This window comes from Rhinolophus sinicus, chromosome 13, assembly GCF_057876585.1.
Source record: "Rhinolophus sinicus isolate RSI-liver-muscle chromosome 13, RSI-T2T, whole genome shotgun sequence".
NCBI classification, from domain to species: Eukaryota; Metazoa; Chordata; class Mammalia; order Chiroptera; family Rhinolophidae; genus Rhinolophus; species Rhinolophus sinicus.
This window is the reverse complement of record NC_142513.1, coordinates 14,632,834-14,648,653: the sequence shown is the minus strand read 5'-3', so window position 1 is coordinate 14,648,653 and position 15,820 is coordinate 14,632,834. Positions and strand designations below refer to the sequence as shown.

General features: G+C 43.5%; 1 protein-coding gene across 18 annotated transcripts in view; it reads right to left on the bottom strand.

The window, feature by feature from the left end:
- PTPRT (protein tyrosine phosphatase receptor type T) overlaps positions 1-15,820 on the bottom strand; it is a 951,833-nt gene that overhangs the window by 107,843 nt on the left and 828,170 nt on the right. For 11 of the 18 annotated variants that reach the window (XM_074318304.2, XM_074318305.2, XM_074318309.2 and 8 more), the window contains one exon: positions 13,099-13,247. In XM_074318304.2, the coding sequence (XP_074174405.1) occupies positions 13,099-13,247 (149 nt within the window). Of the gene's footprint in view, positions 1-13,098; positions 13,258-15,820 lie in introns of all 18 variants that reach the window. The other 7 variants (XM_074318303.2, XM_074318302.2, XM_074318307.2 and 4 more) reach the window with 1 other exon arrangement.

The window sequence follows — 15,820 nt, the reverse complement described above, 5'->3', positions numbered from 1 at the left end:
ATGCTAAAATCTGGATATTGACTGACTGGCAAAAAAACATTCTTTTATTCCTTTTTCTGTCTGCACTCAATTCTGGGTGCAGAAAACAAGACAACAGTATATAGTGTTAGCTGTACTAGGATTTCTAAATATTCCTTTTTATTCTGATTAGTATATAGTATTGCTATGCTTGAGTCCTGTCTATACATCCATCCATCTAAGCACCCAACTAAATAAGAATTTTGGGGCATCCTGTGCTACACATCATGCAATATGCTGGGGATACAGTAGGAAGCAAAACATAAACGGCCTTTCCCTCTTGGAGCTCGCCCTCTGTCAGAGGGTTGGACCTTAAACAAACCCATTTAGAAGATGAGCTCAGTGCTGAGAGGAAAAGGGAATGAAATGCTATGAAAGCACCTAACAAAGACATCCAAACTGCTCTGTGGAGAAAAGGGTCAAGAATGAAAGAAATTCAAGAGTTGAGATCTAAAGGAGTTCATCAGGGAAAGCGTGTGGGTATAGCCAGTACTCTAGATGAAGAGTTAGAAAACATTTCTGTTAAGGGCTAGAGACAGAGTAAATATTTTAGGCTGTGTGGGCTAGAAGGCCTCTGTAGCAATTACTCAGGTCTACTGATACAGCACAGAAGCAGCTATATATAGACAATTATTAAACGAATACACATGGCTGTGTTGCAACAAAACTTTATTTACAAAAACAGAGAGTGGGCTGTAGCTTGCCCACCATACTCAAGATATAGCAATAGTATAAACAAAAGCCCTGTGGCAGAAGGAGTGTGGAAAAGGTGAAGCACTGAGAGAAGAAGGCAGAGTGACTGGAGCTCAAAGAGAAAGGGGCAGTGAGACGTGAGGGCCTGGGAGAGGATGGTAGGGCAAGACCTGTAAGTAATGTCAGAATGATTTGAAGCTTAAAAACAATCAGAAGCCATAGAATTGTTTTAAGCCAGAGACGGATGAGGCAATACGTTCGGATTCACCTTGAATAGATCTCCCTAGCTGTTAAGAAGAACACGGGCTAGAGAATAACAAGAATGGATGAAAGGATTATTCAGGGACTATGGATCTTATTGAGGCAAGAGATGCTGGTAACTTGGGCAAGGATGAAGGCAGTGAATGTGGATGGGTTCTAGGTGTATGGAAGGTGTAGAATAATCAAAACTTGGTGTTGAATTGGATACGGAGCGTAAGGGAAAAGAACATGTCAAGATTAATCCATATTGTTCCTGTGCTGACTGTATCTTTACTGTTATGTCTAACACATCTCCTCCTGTTTTAGTGCCAAGAAATTGAATTTTTATTTTCATTTAGCCTCCGTAAATTCAGCAGTCAACTCACATGGTTGGTGAGGTGAAAAGTAAATATCCTGAAGGGAGAGTAATCACATGGTTAATGGGCCAGGGCAGCTTCCTCTCCTCAGACACCACACTCCTACCAACCTCTCTCTCTCTCTCTCTCTCTCTCTCTCTCTCTCTCTCTCTCTCTCTCCTCTATCATGTCATATCCCTGTTGTCTGTGTTCACTAGTGTATCATGGGTTTCTTGAGGGTAGAACTGCCATTTTCTTGTGTGTGTCCCCAACACTTAGTATTTTGGTTGGGGGATCTCTTCGCTCGACATCTGTGCACTCTAGAGGGAGACTTGGGTTAGAGATGTTTTAGGTGTGGTGTGGGGCATTCTCTCAACCCAGTCAGGAGTGTCCCCCCGAAAGTCGGCCTGGGTAACTATACATCATGACACCCTCCTTCTGAAACATGTAGGAGACCACTCAAAGAATGACGTTCATGATAATGCAGGGGACAGAGGGACTTTGCCAGTCTCTAGCCCTCTCATCTTTCCTTCCACTTCCTCAAATGCTACTTTTTAAAGGTAGCCCCTTTCCAAACCTCTACTGCTGTCTTATACCTGCTGCCTATGTCTGTGGGCCATGGGACAATCTTCCACCTGGGCAAGAACTTTAGGTGGGCTCCTCAACCTTGAGGTCATAGACTCAACCCTATGAATCCTTCATGGACTTTCTACGGTAAGTAGATCCACTCCCAACCACTAACGTATCCTTCAGACTTCAGGGGCTTTGAGATTTCTACTTTGAATCAGAAAATTCTGCTTTAAATACTGAGATCCAACCATAGTCCGGGCTGAGTGGAGAACCACGAGGCCACCGAATCCATTAACCCCTTTACACACTCTGAGTTCCATCTCAGGGTCCAGGTGGTTGACCAGAAGTTTCCGCACTTGGACCAGTCACCCAGCTCCATTTACAGCCCCCCATTTTGCCCTTAGCTTTAATTGACCGCTTTTCTATAGGCCCTCCTACATGTAAATCCTGTTTTAAATCCTGGCTCTCCCATTAACTTGCTGAGTGATCCTAGGCAATGTGTTTCATTGTGATGTGCCTCAGTTTCCTTATTCATGGCAGAGTCTTCAATCCTCTTGTATACACAACGTAGCGAACATTCATATCCCCAGGCCGGACGTCTCTGCTGAGCTCCAGGCCCACAGATTCAGCCGCCCACTTGACATCTCTTCAGTGACTCAACAGTACCTCAAACTTCACCTGTCTAGATCAACTCGCCCTCTTCTACTCCAAATCTGGCTTTTTCCCGTGCTCATTATCTCAATTAATGTCATCACCACCCACTTAGACTGAGTAGAAGCAGAAAATAGAAGATTCTGGACTAAGCTCTGGGATGCTTCGATGGTTAGAAGTTGGAAACAAGAGGAAGAACCAATCAAGAAGCAAGAGAGGAAATGGCTTGAGAGGAAGAAGGAAGACCAGGAGAGTAGAAGTCAAGCAAAGAAAGTGTTTCAAGAAGGAGGGGCTGCTGATAAGTCAACCATATAAACCCTGGTTCAAACCTGGGTTTGGTTTCTTGGCAGCTGTGTGCCCCTGAGTAAGTTACTTAAGTTCTCTGAGCCTCACTTTCTTGAACCTGCTCTATAGAGTTGTTGAGAATATGAAATGAAACGATGCATGCAAAGTACTTTGTCCAGTAATTACTCACAAAATGTTAGCTAGTAGAATTATTATCTGTGTTTTCAATTTATCAAGGCTGTAGCTTTGAGCTGAGAAATAAAATAAAAAAATTAGTCTGGAAGCTCCGTTGATTCTGCTACCTAGCAACTACGTATTCACATTTTCAACATCACTTCTGTATCCCTGATTACTTCAGCAAGCACTTTCTAAGTGCCCTGTTGTAATTCAGGACCACCTGCGAGGTCTACCTAACAATTCTATTTTGTTCTCAAGATACAGTGGCCTGGCATAAATTATCAAAAGCACCTCTAGCTTTGTAGCTTTACTGAGGTCTCTTTGAAAGGGTATTGAGAGGAACTGGCTGGGCCAGCTCACAAAGTAAAGGTACTAGGGCTGATAAAATGCTGTCTCTACTTATCTCCCATGCAAAACGGAATCTATACAAATCAAAGAGAATATGAGGCCGGATTCCAACAACGTGGAAAGGCACCTAACACTGGGATCACACTCGTCTCCAAATAGGTTGCCAATCCTGGAAGATAAATTTGAGTAGGCTTCAAGTGTAAGTCCCTCCTCTGGCAGGTTTCAGTGAGTGTTCCAGCCACAGCACTGGCCATAAGTGCTCAAAACAGGGCACTTTTTACACCAAGCCCCCTTCTCGGAGCCCATCATGTCCCTTACACCTCCAAGCCTTTGTCCCTTATACCTGGGACAGTCTTCATCTTGCACTTCCTCCAAATCAAAATCCATTTCCTTAGATAATACTGTCTAACTCACTTAGGCAGAATCAGTCACTCGCTGAGCCCATGATCAGTGTTTCTGGGGCACTATACATGCCTTTTCTCTACCACTTATCACATTTATTGAAACGAATCCACTTACAAGTCTCCTCTTGGAGGACAGTAATATCCCCGAAGGCAGACACCGCGTCTTATTTATCTTTACAATCCCTACACTCTTGGCATACAGTTGGCATTCAATGAATATTTAAAGGAACATCTCAGCTACTCCCATAACTGGGAGATGAAAAGTATAATTCAATTAGAGAAGGTTCTGATTGTGCAGAAATTGGATTGGGGGGTCTACAGAAAATATTAGAAGACAAACCATTATTGACTATACTTTATTCTCCTGAAGGAGACCATAAGACAAGGATGAGGGTGGCCATAGCCCCTAATTCTAGTCCAGGTTCTGCTAAGGATTCAATGAATGATCTTGAGAAAATGCTCTGTGACTCAATTCTTTATCTTTAAGATGAAGAGGTTGAATCAAATGGTATCTATGGTAATTTTTAATTTTGATTATCTATTATATCCCGTTTTGAGTTTAATACCTTCCTCTGAAACTTGTCTTAATTTAACTCCCTAGTGTTTGTGATGGACAAATTTGTTTACTTTCTCAAGGCCAGTTAAATCTCCATTTTGCACTTCCCAGGAATAAACAATTCCATGCAACTCTGGGTTGCCAGGAACTTAATAAGTGTGTCCTTTAACCTGTCAGCCAAGTGGATGATTGCAAAAATATTCAATAATCTCTGTAAAATATTCAATAAAACTGGAGGGAGAGAGCTTGTAACATTCAATTCTTCTCCTCGATTCAATTTAATTTAGGAGCAACCAGAAAATATAATTGTCCTCGCAAAGAGAACTTTGTGCATTTTAAAAAATTTATCTTCACGATGTTCTGTCGAGCTCTTGGTTTCACTGTGTGACTCATGATTGCTTTGCCTTGTAAATTTCCACTCCTTCCATTCTGACTTTTAGGATGTTTGCTGTTCAGACAAAAGGAAAGAAAGTTCCAGAGATAGCTGAGAGGGGACTTCCAGGCTTGGGGACCCTCACAGCTACACACGGGCTTTAACAGCCTTGGGGTCCAGCACCTCCAGTGGCAATGTCTTCCTGGTGCATCCCCCCCAGACAAGGAGGGAAGTTAGAGCCTTTCTCTCCCTGTGTGCCTGCCTAGGTCTCTACTGTTAGAGACAGCTTGTCACATGAAGGACAGGGCTTTGGAGTCTGACGGTCCTGGGCTTTACCCTGAGCTAGTGATTCTCAAATGTAAACGTGTGTCAGCATCACTTGGGCACCTTGTTAAAAACAGTGAGTTTGGGGTTCAGTAGGCCTGGGGTGGGGTCCAAAAAATGTGCTTCCAAAAAGTTCCCAGGTGATGTTGATCTGCTGGTGTGGGGACCACGTTTTGAGAATCGTGCCTTTGAGCAAAGGAGTCAATGTCTGTGGACTTCAGTGTCTTCTCCATAAAATGGGAATGATAACGTATCTTACCGAGGGCAGGGGAGTGGAGTGGTCATGCCTGCGGCCTTAGGGGTGTCAGACAGACCTGGGTTTAAGTTCCAGTTCTGCTATTTAAAGCTAGGAAGACTTAGGCAAGTTGCTTACTGTTTAAACCTCAGTTTCCTCGCCTATAAATCATCAGGGATAACCTAAAACTTCCTTAATCCTCCCAACATACCAGTGAGATAAGATAATGCATATACAACTCCCAGCTGGAAATGGACTCATAATTAATGCTCAATAGATGATAACTGGTATTATGAATATTAATAATTATTACATTTTGAGACCCCAAACTGGGAGGATTAAGTGAGCTCATTGGCTGAAATAGTCAGAAATCAAAGAGCTCTCAGTAGGCTGGGATAACCCGGTCAAAGCTGACAAGAAGATCCAGCTTGGAGGAAATATAAAGTCCTCTACTTGGGTCCCCAAATTCATCTTCCCCTAAGCTGAATGAGGCAGCCCTAGTTGGGAGTTAGGAGCATTGCATTAGGCAGATATGTGACAGACAGTTGGAGGTTCATTCAAACATGACAGTGTACTCGGAACCCAGGTTTGGAATTCAGCGTGAGGGTGAAGGCTGCTCTCTGAACTTCAGGTAATTCGGCCCAGCGTAGAGGGTCACATTTGTCTTGGAAACCACACACTCCAAGGACATGAACCAAATAGAGACAGAGGTTCCAATCAAGATTTTGAGCAGACTGGACAACAGACATGCACCCGGAAGAAGGCTGATGGCTGATGTAGGTGCTGCTTAGCCAGAGGGAAGGACCTGCAGGGCACATAGGTGGCCAGGAGTCCAAGAGTTGGGGAAAGGGTGGGAGATGCAGGAAGAAAAGGACTGATTTCATTACCCTGTGTGACACCAGAGGGCAGACAAGGCCCAGCATATGGGTGCTGACCAACAATACATGCTCCTGTGTAAAAACAGGGGGAATGGATGGAAGTTACAGAGGGCAGGCTTCAGCTTAAAAGAAGACAGAATTCATCACCAGAAGAGTCGGAACCAGATACGGGCTTGGAGCTACAACATCTCATTCATTCATTTGTTCATTCAAACAAATCTCAGAATCAGGCCGCAGAATTGGACAATCGTCAGAGTATATACGGGTCAGCAACCATGAAGGGCCCAGTAATTCATTTTTAGGATTTTCGCCTTTACCCCAGGGGCAACAAGGAGTCACTGAAAGCTTTTAAGCAAAACAGGGGAAAGTCAAATTGGGGTATTGCAAAGATGGGGCAGCAGAAATGTAATTTAACTTCACTGAGCTTGGGTTTCCTTATTTATGACATCAGGATAGTAATTCCTACCTGGTTGCAGTGTTTTGAGGATTATATTAGGTTGCTGCAAAAGTAATTGTGGTTTACAAGGTTAAAAATAATTGCAAAAACCACAATTACTTTTGCACCAACCTCATAGATACTGCATGAATAGTACCTACCACAATGACTGCCCCCGAGAAGCTACTGAACAAAGGGAAGGTATCATTAACAATCCTTAACTTCACATGTTATCAAGTCCATAGTTTCCTCGAGAAAGGCCATGGTCAGGCCAATTTTTCCAGAGACCCATTTCTCTGGCTGACTCACCATCCTCCTGAAAGGGTTAAGGGGTCTTCCTGAGGTTACTATAACCACAGCCAATCCTCACTACATTTTTAAAGTCAGGATCTGTCTTTCTTATTTGAATTGCTTTAGTTATATAACATGTTCCCAAAATAATCAGGTTAAAAGTTTGCCAGGTGCTTCCCTCTGCCCGCCCCATCTCTGCCAAACCGCCCTGTGGGGCACTGAGCATGAACATTTCCTGATTTGCCCCCAAGAAAAATCCTTTTATGAGGTGTGTGGGCTGAAAGACGGAGAGGGTAACAGGCTTCAGGGCCCAACCTCCTCATCAGCAGCAAATATCTCCCGAGGCTATTGCGTGCTGCCTACCAGGTATATTTTGGGTCACAGTGGAGGTACAAAGGCAGGGGAGGGGCCTGTGGCTCTTTTTGCAGACTGCTACTGCAGCCCCCGTTGGGCTGTGCAAAGATGCCCACTGCTGGACCACCTGTCTCCCCCACCAGGCTTCAAGTTCTCTGTGGGCAGGGGCCATTCCATGCTCATCTCTGTTTCTATCTATCCAAGGCTTGGTCCAGCTCAGGAATTCCTGAGCATGGGACATTCGGTCTACAGTCCCTAAGAAGCTCCTGGCGGGACCGTTCCCATAGATCCTGCCTGAGAGCATCCTCTGGGCAGCTGGCTTCCTGCCACAGGACTTTCGGGCTCTGAGGTGGACAGAGGAACCAAGAGGAGGTACTGTCCTCCCAGCCAGCAAGGCTCTTCACCTTGATCTCCTTCCTCTCCTCACCCGGCTTTGTGGTGGAGAGAAAGCCAAAGGTTAGAGGAAAGACAAAGACACTTGGTTTTGAAAGTAGGACATTTGGTTTGGGGTCTAGACCTCACTCTCTATTCGTCATGTGACTCAAGAAAGGTCTTGTATTATCTCAGAGTACCAGTTCCCTCAACTGTAAAATTGGTTTCATAAACATACCAAGTGCACGGGGTTATCGGGAGGATGGACTAAGAAACCGTGTTTGAACATGCTTATCACAGAGCCTGGCACCTTATGGGAATCTGATTGGCTGCAGGCCAGCGCCTGGCCCCAGGCCTCCATGCAGGATACAGACAGCTGTACTAGCAGCTTTGGCCCACGTGGTAGAAAAGCTGGCTGACCATCAGGAGAGAAGCAGCACTAACCTCTCTTCCAGTCTCAGTGGCCTCGCTCCAGGAGACCAGTAAGTGGTGGGCTACCATTGATGGTCCAGGAGAAGCAACATGGGTTTTCGAATCAGATAACCCCATTGTGCTTTCAATCCCATCCCTACTCTATGTGTATGACTGGGCTTCTTTACTTCAGCTGTCCGAAACTAAGTTTCCTCATTTACAAAATGGGAATAACATGAATTTATAGGGTTTCTAGAAGGCTTAAGAATGTGATTTACATAAAGCATAAGCTCAAGCACATAGTAGGTGCCAATAAAAGTTATTTTCCTCTTTTGCTACTGGGAAGCTCGGAGCCACACTGGAATTTGAAACTTACCAGCCTGCACATGTAGATTAATTTTTAACCTAATATAATTACATTTTATTATAACCTGGCCTTGACCTTCTTACTATCTTTGTGTACGTTTTCCTGATCCCGATTACTTATTTCCCTTATATTTTATTGTAGGTACTTTGATTGGATATTTTCCCAAATTCTTTGGAGAACTAGGTAGGTAAAACGTAACTTATGTCAGGAGAAATGGATCCTTACCATGACTGTGCAAATGTCTGTGTCATTTGGCGAATGGAGTCTCTCTGAACCTCAGTTTCCCCATCTCTAAAATGAGGCTAATAATAAACCTACTAGCTATCTCCTAGCGCAGGAATAAGGATCTATGGCTCCAGTGTTTTGTAAAAGGACTTTTGTAAACTATGGAAAACTTATAAGTAGAAAGATTTATTATTTGTGAAAAGATGCCCCTTTTTATCTATTTTCATAATGATGCCCTCCCCCAAACTGTGCCCAAGATTCATGGCGCAGGAACTAGCATGCACTAAGAGCTCAGAAAATGGCCATTGAAGCCGACCTCCAAGGCTTTAGCCATGCCTGCTTCCTTTCTTAGCAAAGAGCTTACAGGCTCAGTGCCTAGAGATGGAGTGCCTTCACCCACCAGACATGGAACCCTTCAATAGAATAGAATCATAAAAGTGAAGATGGACTTAACTAATGGTACCCAATGGGCAAGTGAGTCTGTCAAATGCCATTATGGGAAAGGCGAACAACCAAGGCCCATATCATAGGGATTCAACAGGGATTGGTTTTGAAGCATTTTGACTTGGACTGAAAACGAACAAGGAAAGGATGACACTATGAATAAAAGATATAAAGAAGAAGATTGAAGCACGGATATAGAAAGAAAGACCCAGAAAATGATTGCAGGGAGTGAAAAGATCTGAGAAAAAAATAAAATAACAATAATAACAATCGGGTACACAGAACAAGAAGATCAAAATCAGATTACTTAATTAAAGCCACCCCTTCTTTAAACTGAAAACAATGCACATGGTTTGTCCTTGAAATGTGTCATGCACTCCTTGTTTCAAGAATGTCAAAGCATTTGAAAACAATGACCCAGACAACAAAGCCCCATCATTCTTTGCCACCTGAAGGTCACAGTTCCTAACCCAAAATTGGGAGGCTTGATTGAACGGATAGTGCAGAATTTAGCAGTGACTTGGAACAGAAAAACCCAGAAAATAAACCTCTGCAGGGAGATGCAGAGTTTGAATCGGCCAGGGCCCTCCTGGTCAATAGTGACATAATTGCTCAGGGCACGTGCTCCTGTAATCTTTTCCAATGTGACATCTAGTCTTGTGCTCTGCCTTTCTCGGTGTGTCTGCAACATTTGCAAATAATCTCAGGGCCTCCTAAACACACTGATGCAGAAACCAGACAGTCCCTTCCCTAATGCCTCAAAAATAGATTCAATTTTACAGACATCAGGGTGATTTCAGAAGCAATTTCTACATCTCTAGAGTAAGCACTACTTACATTTTTTTTCTTCCTCAAAGCTTATTCCAGTGGTTCCACAAGGCATTGTAAAAGGTACCTGATGCATTCCAGGGCATTCAAAAGAATCCCCAGGGCATGTTTGTGGCTGTAACCTGAGAAAACTAGAGGCACAGGAGTCCTAAAATATTGATTGACTCAAACAAATGCAAAATGTCTTAATAATTGAGTATAACATCAAAATTTTTCTTTTTAAAAACAATATCATTATAATGAATATACGTATATGTCTATACGCATATAGACATATAGACATGTATTATATGTGTAAACATGTATATGTCTACATGTGTATATGTCTGTGTGTGCATATATATAAAACACATATATGTATCAATCATTTGGAAACACCGTCTCTGGACTTTAAAACATCTAATTAGATTCCATATGACATGTTTCCTGTTCCTCTCTGGCTGGCTAATCTACCTCAGTCTTGGGTGCTTTCCCTTTAAGGGTCTAAGTTTTAGCCCACGGGGAAAATGGTGGTGACGTTTGCCCTTGAAATCCAAGAAATCGGTATGACCCAGGTTTTCACTTCAGATCGGAAAGCTTAAGATCAAATACCTACAACTTTGAGGTCACAATGATTTTCATGCATCTTTGACCATAATCTTGTTGGCATTCAGAGTCCTCTGGGACATTTTTACAAATGCAAAGAAGGCTGGCCTGTGCAGGAAAGATTTGGGGTGAAAGGTTAACGCCTGGTCAGCTAGGTTTGCTAATCAACTTTCTTGACCCTAGGCCAAAAGCAGGAGGTCAGTGACCAGTTAATACAGCCAGAGGCTGGGGTGCGCAGGATGGGCCTTTCTTTAAGGACACACCAAGCCCATTTCCTCATCAACCCCTTTTCTGCCTCTCCTGGTCCTTAGGGAGTGTATGAATCCCAGCCATTCAGCTGAGTTGAGGATGGAAAAAGGACTGGCTTTGTGGGTAGGCAGACTGCAAACTTGCTCTGTCCTCTGAGAAAAAAGGAAGTTAAATATCTGCTCATGAAAATAATTAGTACGTACCATTAGGCTTTGTCTTTAAAAGCTGTTACTCAACCTTAAGAGGCACTCAGACTTAGCATCGTCCATAATGGGCAAAATGATAGCATGTGTCTATCGATACGATACAAACAGAAGAACACAACCTCACCTACATCGTATTTTTGCCAACGCATTTAACCTGAAAGTAATCATGATGGAAAAAAACAGGTAAATCTGGATTGTGGAACACTCTATGGGACATCCAGCCTAAACTTTCTGAACATGTCAGCATCCTGAAAGATAAATAAAGGTGGGAGGGCTGTTCTAGATGAAAGAGACAGGATGATCAAATATGGTGTGAGCACGTTGATTGGATCCTGGATTAAAATAATAACAATGACAATAATAAACATTTTAGGGCCATTAAGGAAATTCAACTATAGGTTGGTGTATTAGATATTGAGGTAAGGTGACATTTCTCAGGTAAGGTAGTTTTATTGTGGTTATGCTGAAGAGCTGTCCTTGTTTTAAGGAAACATGCTGAATTCTCTGGAAGTAGAGTGTAACGCTGTCTGCAACTTAATTTTAAATGGTTCAGAAATATATATATATATATGTATATTCATACATAAATATATAATATAGTATATAGAGTTATATATACTATATTATATTTGTAAATATATGAAAATTATATGTATAAATATATAAATTATATTTATTAATATATAAATATATATATTTCTGAACCATTATATATATGTGTGTGTGTGTATATATATATACTAGAGAGAGAGAGAGAGAGAGAGAGAGAGAGAGGAAGTGGAAATATCACAAACGTGAACAACTGGTGAATCAAGGTAACGGGTAAATGAGTATTCATTTTACTATTTTTTTCCAACATTTTTATAGGTTGAAAGTAATCTCTCTTTCCCAAGGCAGCACGTCAATATTTGAACGAGCCATTGCCTCCCTTGAAGTTCAGCGTTCTTAACCAGTGTGCCCATAAGAACCCAGAGTGGCTTTTACAAAATCCACACCCCACCCTACCCGTTGTCATCTTCCTACCCCTCTTCCCTCGGGAGACTTTGATTTAGTGGGTAAGGTGTGGGGCCCAGATGTGTGTATTTTGAAAACCGCCTCAGATGGGTTGGTTCTGTGCTGGAGGTTAGGAATCACAGGTCTGAGTTACCCTTAGGTCCTGGATCCATCAGGTGGAACTCTGGGAAGGTCAGCCAAACACACTGTGGCTTGGGTACCTTATCTATAAAATAGTAATAGGAACACTGGCTGTGGTGAGGAGCAAGGTGGTCAGTAAGTGTTTGTTTCCTTCCTTTCTTCATCCTCTCATAGACCCCCATCATCCCACACTGATCCTAATAAAGTGATTTTTATAAAATACGGTTTCTTCCATTTGCCACTGGCAGCGTGTGAAGATCATTTGTCCCTGCTCCCATTCCTTTAGATTTCCTGCATCCCCTAATGTGGGGTAGAGGCTGGGAAATCTAGCTATTAAACCCAGGAAAAGAACTAATTTACAGAAAGATAAGAATAACAGCCAGCTCTCTAGAGTGTGATTGCCAAGGTAACTTTAGGTCACCAGTTGGGTGGTTGTCCTTTGGATGAGGGTCAACCCTGAAATCTTAGTCACTTCTGTTGGCTTGGGATCCTTCATTAACTCTGCAGGAGGGCTCAGGTGTTCTTGACTGAGTGTCACTTAGAACACTGGTTACAGCTCAGAACTGGCCGAGGTTTGGGAGGCATGGCTTCCAGGTCTGAATGGGTTACGCATCAGCCATGGGACTTTGGAGAAGTTGTTTCACTGAATCTCACTTTCCTAAGCATTCAAAGAGGAGACAGCAATAATCCACGCCTCATCTACCTTACGTGGTTTACGTGAAACATGGTTTTGAAAACTGTAAGACGCTCAATTCAAGATGGCATGTTTTTCTCCTTAAGGGCATCACCATGTCCTCCTCCTCTTTTTTCACTATTATTAGTTTTCACCTGTCTCCATGTATGTCTACAAGCAGTTAAACTGGCTTGCTCCCATTTCTATCTGCTTTAAGGTAGACTCTTCAATTCTCCTTTTCGCCTTGGGATGGATAGCCCCAAGGGTTTGCCAGGGAGAACCGTCATCCTGGACCATCCTGGGGAAGCATCCTAACTCCACACGCTACAGCACCTGACCACTGTGAGGGCTCCACAGCAGAGGTACCAGGGTAAAGTTGGCCCACAGATGGCCCCTTCCTCAAGGTTCAACTTACTAAATCCGTTAACGTCCTGAGAGCTGGAGGAGAAGCCTTCATCGTTGTGGCTGGCACTGAGCTTGGTGGTGGGCTTGTCCGCTGAGGCCACGGGTCTCATCTCCCTCTGGGCTCCACTCTGTGTCTCCTTCTGCTTCTTGGCCAGCTTCCTTTGGGACATGTGCAAGGGGAAAAATCACAGTCAGATGGTGCCAGTTGCATTCAAACATTGGGAAGATCAGTTTGTTCTCCTTCCCCACCCGTCATCCTCAAGCCCCAAACCTGGCTCAGCCTCCAGAAACAGAGTCAAGGTGGGTACTTCAATGTCAAGGTGGGATAAACCCAAGTCCTCCCGAAACCATCAGTGGCTTCCATTTACTCAGAAACAGGAGACTCATCCTGCCTCACCCCAAACTATGGGTGCGCTCTTTAGTTGAGCTTAGAACGGGAAATCAACGAGACTTGCATGCTGCTTCCCCCACTCTCCTGTCAAAGGAAATGAGAGGCCTGATTGCTCTTTCTGTTCCCATGGCTCTGAATGAAATTTAAAAGGCATTTGGCCTTTCCCAGGAACTGAGCTCATGAAATAACCCACCAAACAATGGTAGATTCAAGTAAGGGCTGGTGGTGGGTGGTGGGTGAGGGTGGAAGTTAGTGAGTCTGCAGCTCAAAAGGAGAAAAGTTAAAGTTGAACTTGAGGCATAGCTATTCCCATAGGAATGATAGACCCTCAGAACCAGTGGGCATTCATAATAATACCAGTTTAGAGCAGTAGTTTTCAAATGCTGGTGTAAATTAGAATTATTTGGAGAGCTAAAAATAAAAACAAAACAAAACACAGAGGCCTGGGTTTAGGGTCTGGGCCTGTGCATGACCATCAGATTCTCCAGGTTCTTCGGGTACTGTCCATTGGAGGTGAAAGCCATCAGTTGTGGCAGCAGGAGATCTGGGTTCAAATCCTACCTCCACCATCTGTGGGTTACATGACCCAGGGCAAATTCCTAAACCTCTTTAAGCTCTGAACTCTTCCTCTGTATATGATGGCAAATAACAGAACCAACCTCCTAGGGTTGTGAGGATTCAATGAGATAACGTATGAAGCACACAGAGTACAGTGGCTGGTACAAAGCGAACACTCAACTCGTGGCAGCTGCTACTCTGTTTTCATGTCATCACTACTGGTCCAACTATATTCCAATGCCTGAGTCTTCCTCCCACAGCCCCACTATGCAATCCCTGGATTATATCAAGTGATGGAGAGTTTGACCCCTCATCAGGGAGCTGAAGGGTTAAAAAGTCCTTCTTCATATGGCTTTGAAATCTACTTCCCTTCAATTTCAACTGATTTGTCTTAGATCACCATAAGAGATATAAAAATATGACTAACCCCTCTTGCATATGACAGTTCTTCAAATATGTATGAAAACCCAACATGGTCTCTCTGAGTTTCCCCAACATTTACGCATCTAAATATAGTTACTATATTCCTAGGATATGAAAGGCTATGGGTTGCACACTAAATATATTGAAGGTAAATTTGTCCAAGTCTCTTGCTACATTTTTCACAGGACTTGACTTCACAGTCAATCTTGGTGTCTCAACACAGAAAGAACAGATGTCCCAGCAAGGTCAACTGCAGTGTCATGTAGGAAATCATTTTCCAAGTTGAGCGCACTTGATCATGAAATAGGCAGTTTCAGGAGCTAATGATCCCCCTGTCATAGGTATTAAATGAAAGGATGAACCCAGACTTCGAAGTATTTTAGAGGAGTTCATCTAGGATCAATTCTGGTTTGATTGTGGGATAGTACCTTCCTTCACATGGGGCCCTTGATCTAGGTGGAGAATGCACAAAAGAATGGCAGATGGCACATTCAAATGAGGATAATCTAAGAAGAATTCATGCATAAAAGGACCACTGACAAAGGGGAGAAGGGTGTAAGGGAACCCGAAGTATGATTATGGTGACCAGAGAGCTGTTTCCCACCCGTGTATCCAGCAGGGACGTGGAGGAAGTAGTACCCAGAACCCAACAAGGCAGAGCCCTGAAGAGGAGGCCACGTGCACAGGAGTGGCCTTCTCTTGAAGGAGCCAACCAATGCTGGGTGACTTCACAAGGAGGGAACCAGAGGCATAAATGCCCTGATGACACCCTCTCCTCTCCCCCGATCCGCTACCTGGCTCTCCTTAGCTGAACCCAGACGTGGAGTCCATACAGCTCTAGCTGTGGAAGGAGAGAGCAGAGTGGAGAAGAATGGAGAGAATATGGATCCAGGAAATCCCCACTGAGAAGAGAAGAAGGAGACTTTACCTCCCTCAATTGGCCACGATGTGAACACAAATGCAGCCGAAAGTGGAATTCTCCCCCGCCCCCACCCGCCATTGGCCCAGGGAAAGCAGGGTACCCAGGAATAGGAATGCATCTTTTGATTATAATGCTTTGGCCCCTAGCATATGGTTCCACTAGTGAAACTATTCCAGGCAAACAGAAAAGCAACAGGACATGAAGCCTTGGATCAGTGGTGCCTTTTCTCACCAGCAGCAGGCAATCAGACAGGGAGGGAGGAACGTCAATGAAGGAAAAGTGAGTAATTCTGATGACATTTCAAAGTTTTATTCCTCATTTATTATCAAAAAGGAAAATGTTTAAAAATGTATATGTGACCTTCTTAATCATAAATTTGAAAAGATACACAGCAGCTCCTTTGCTTCCATTCCTGCTCTGCTCACATGGCCCCAGCAG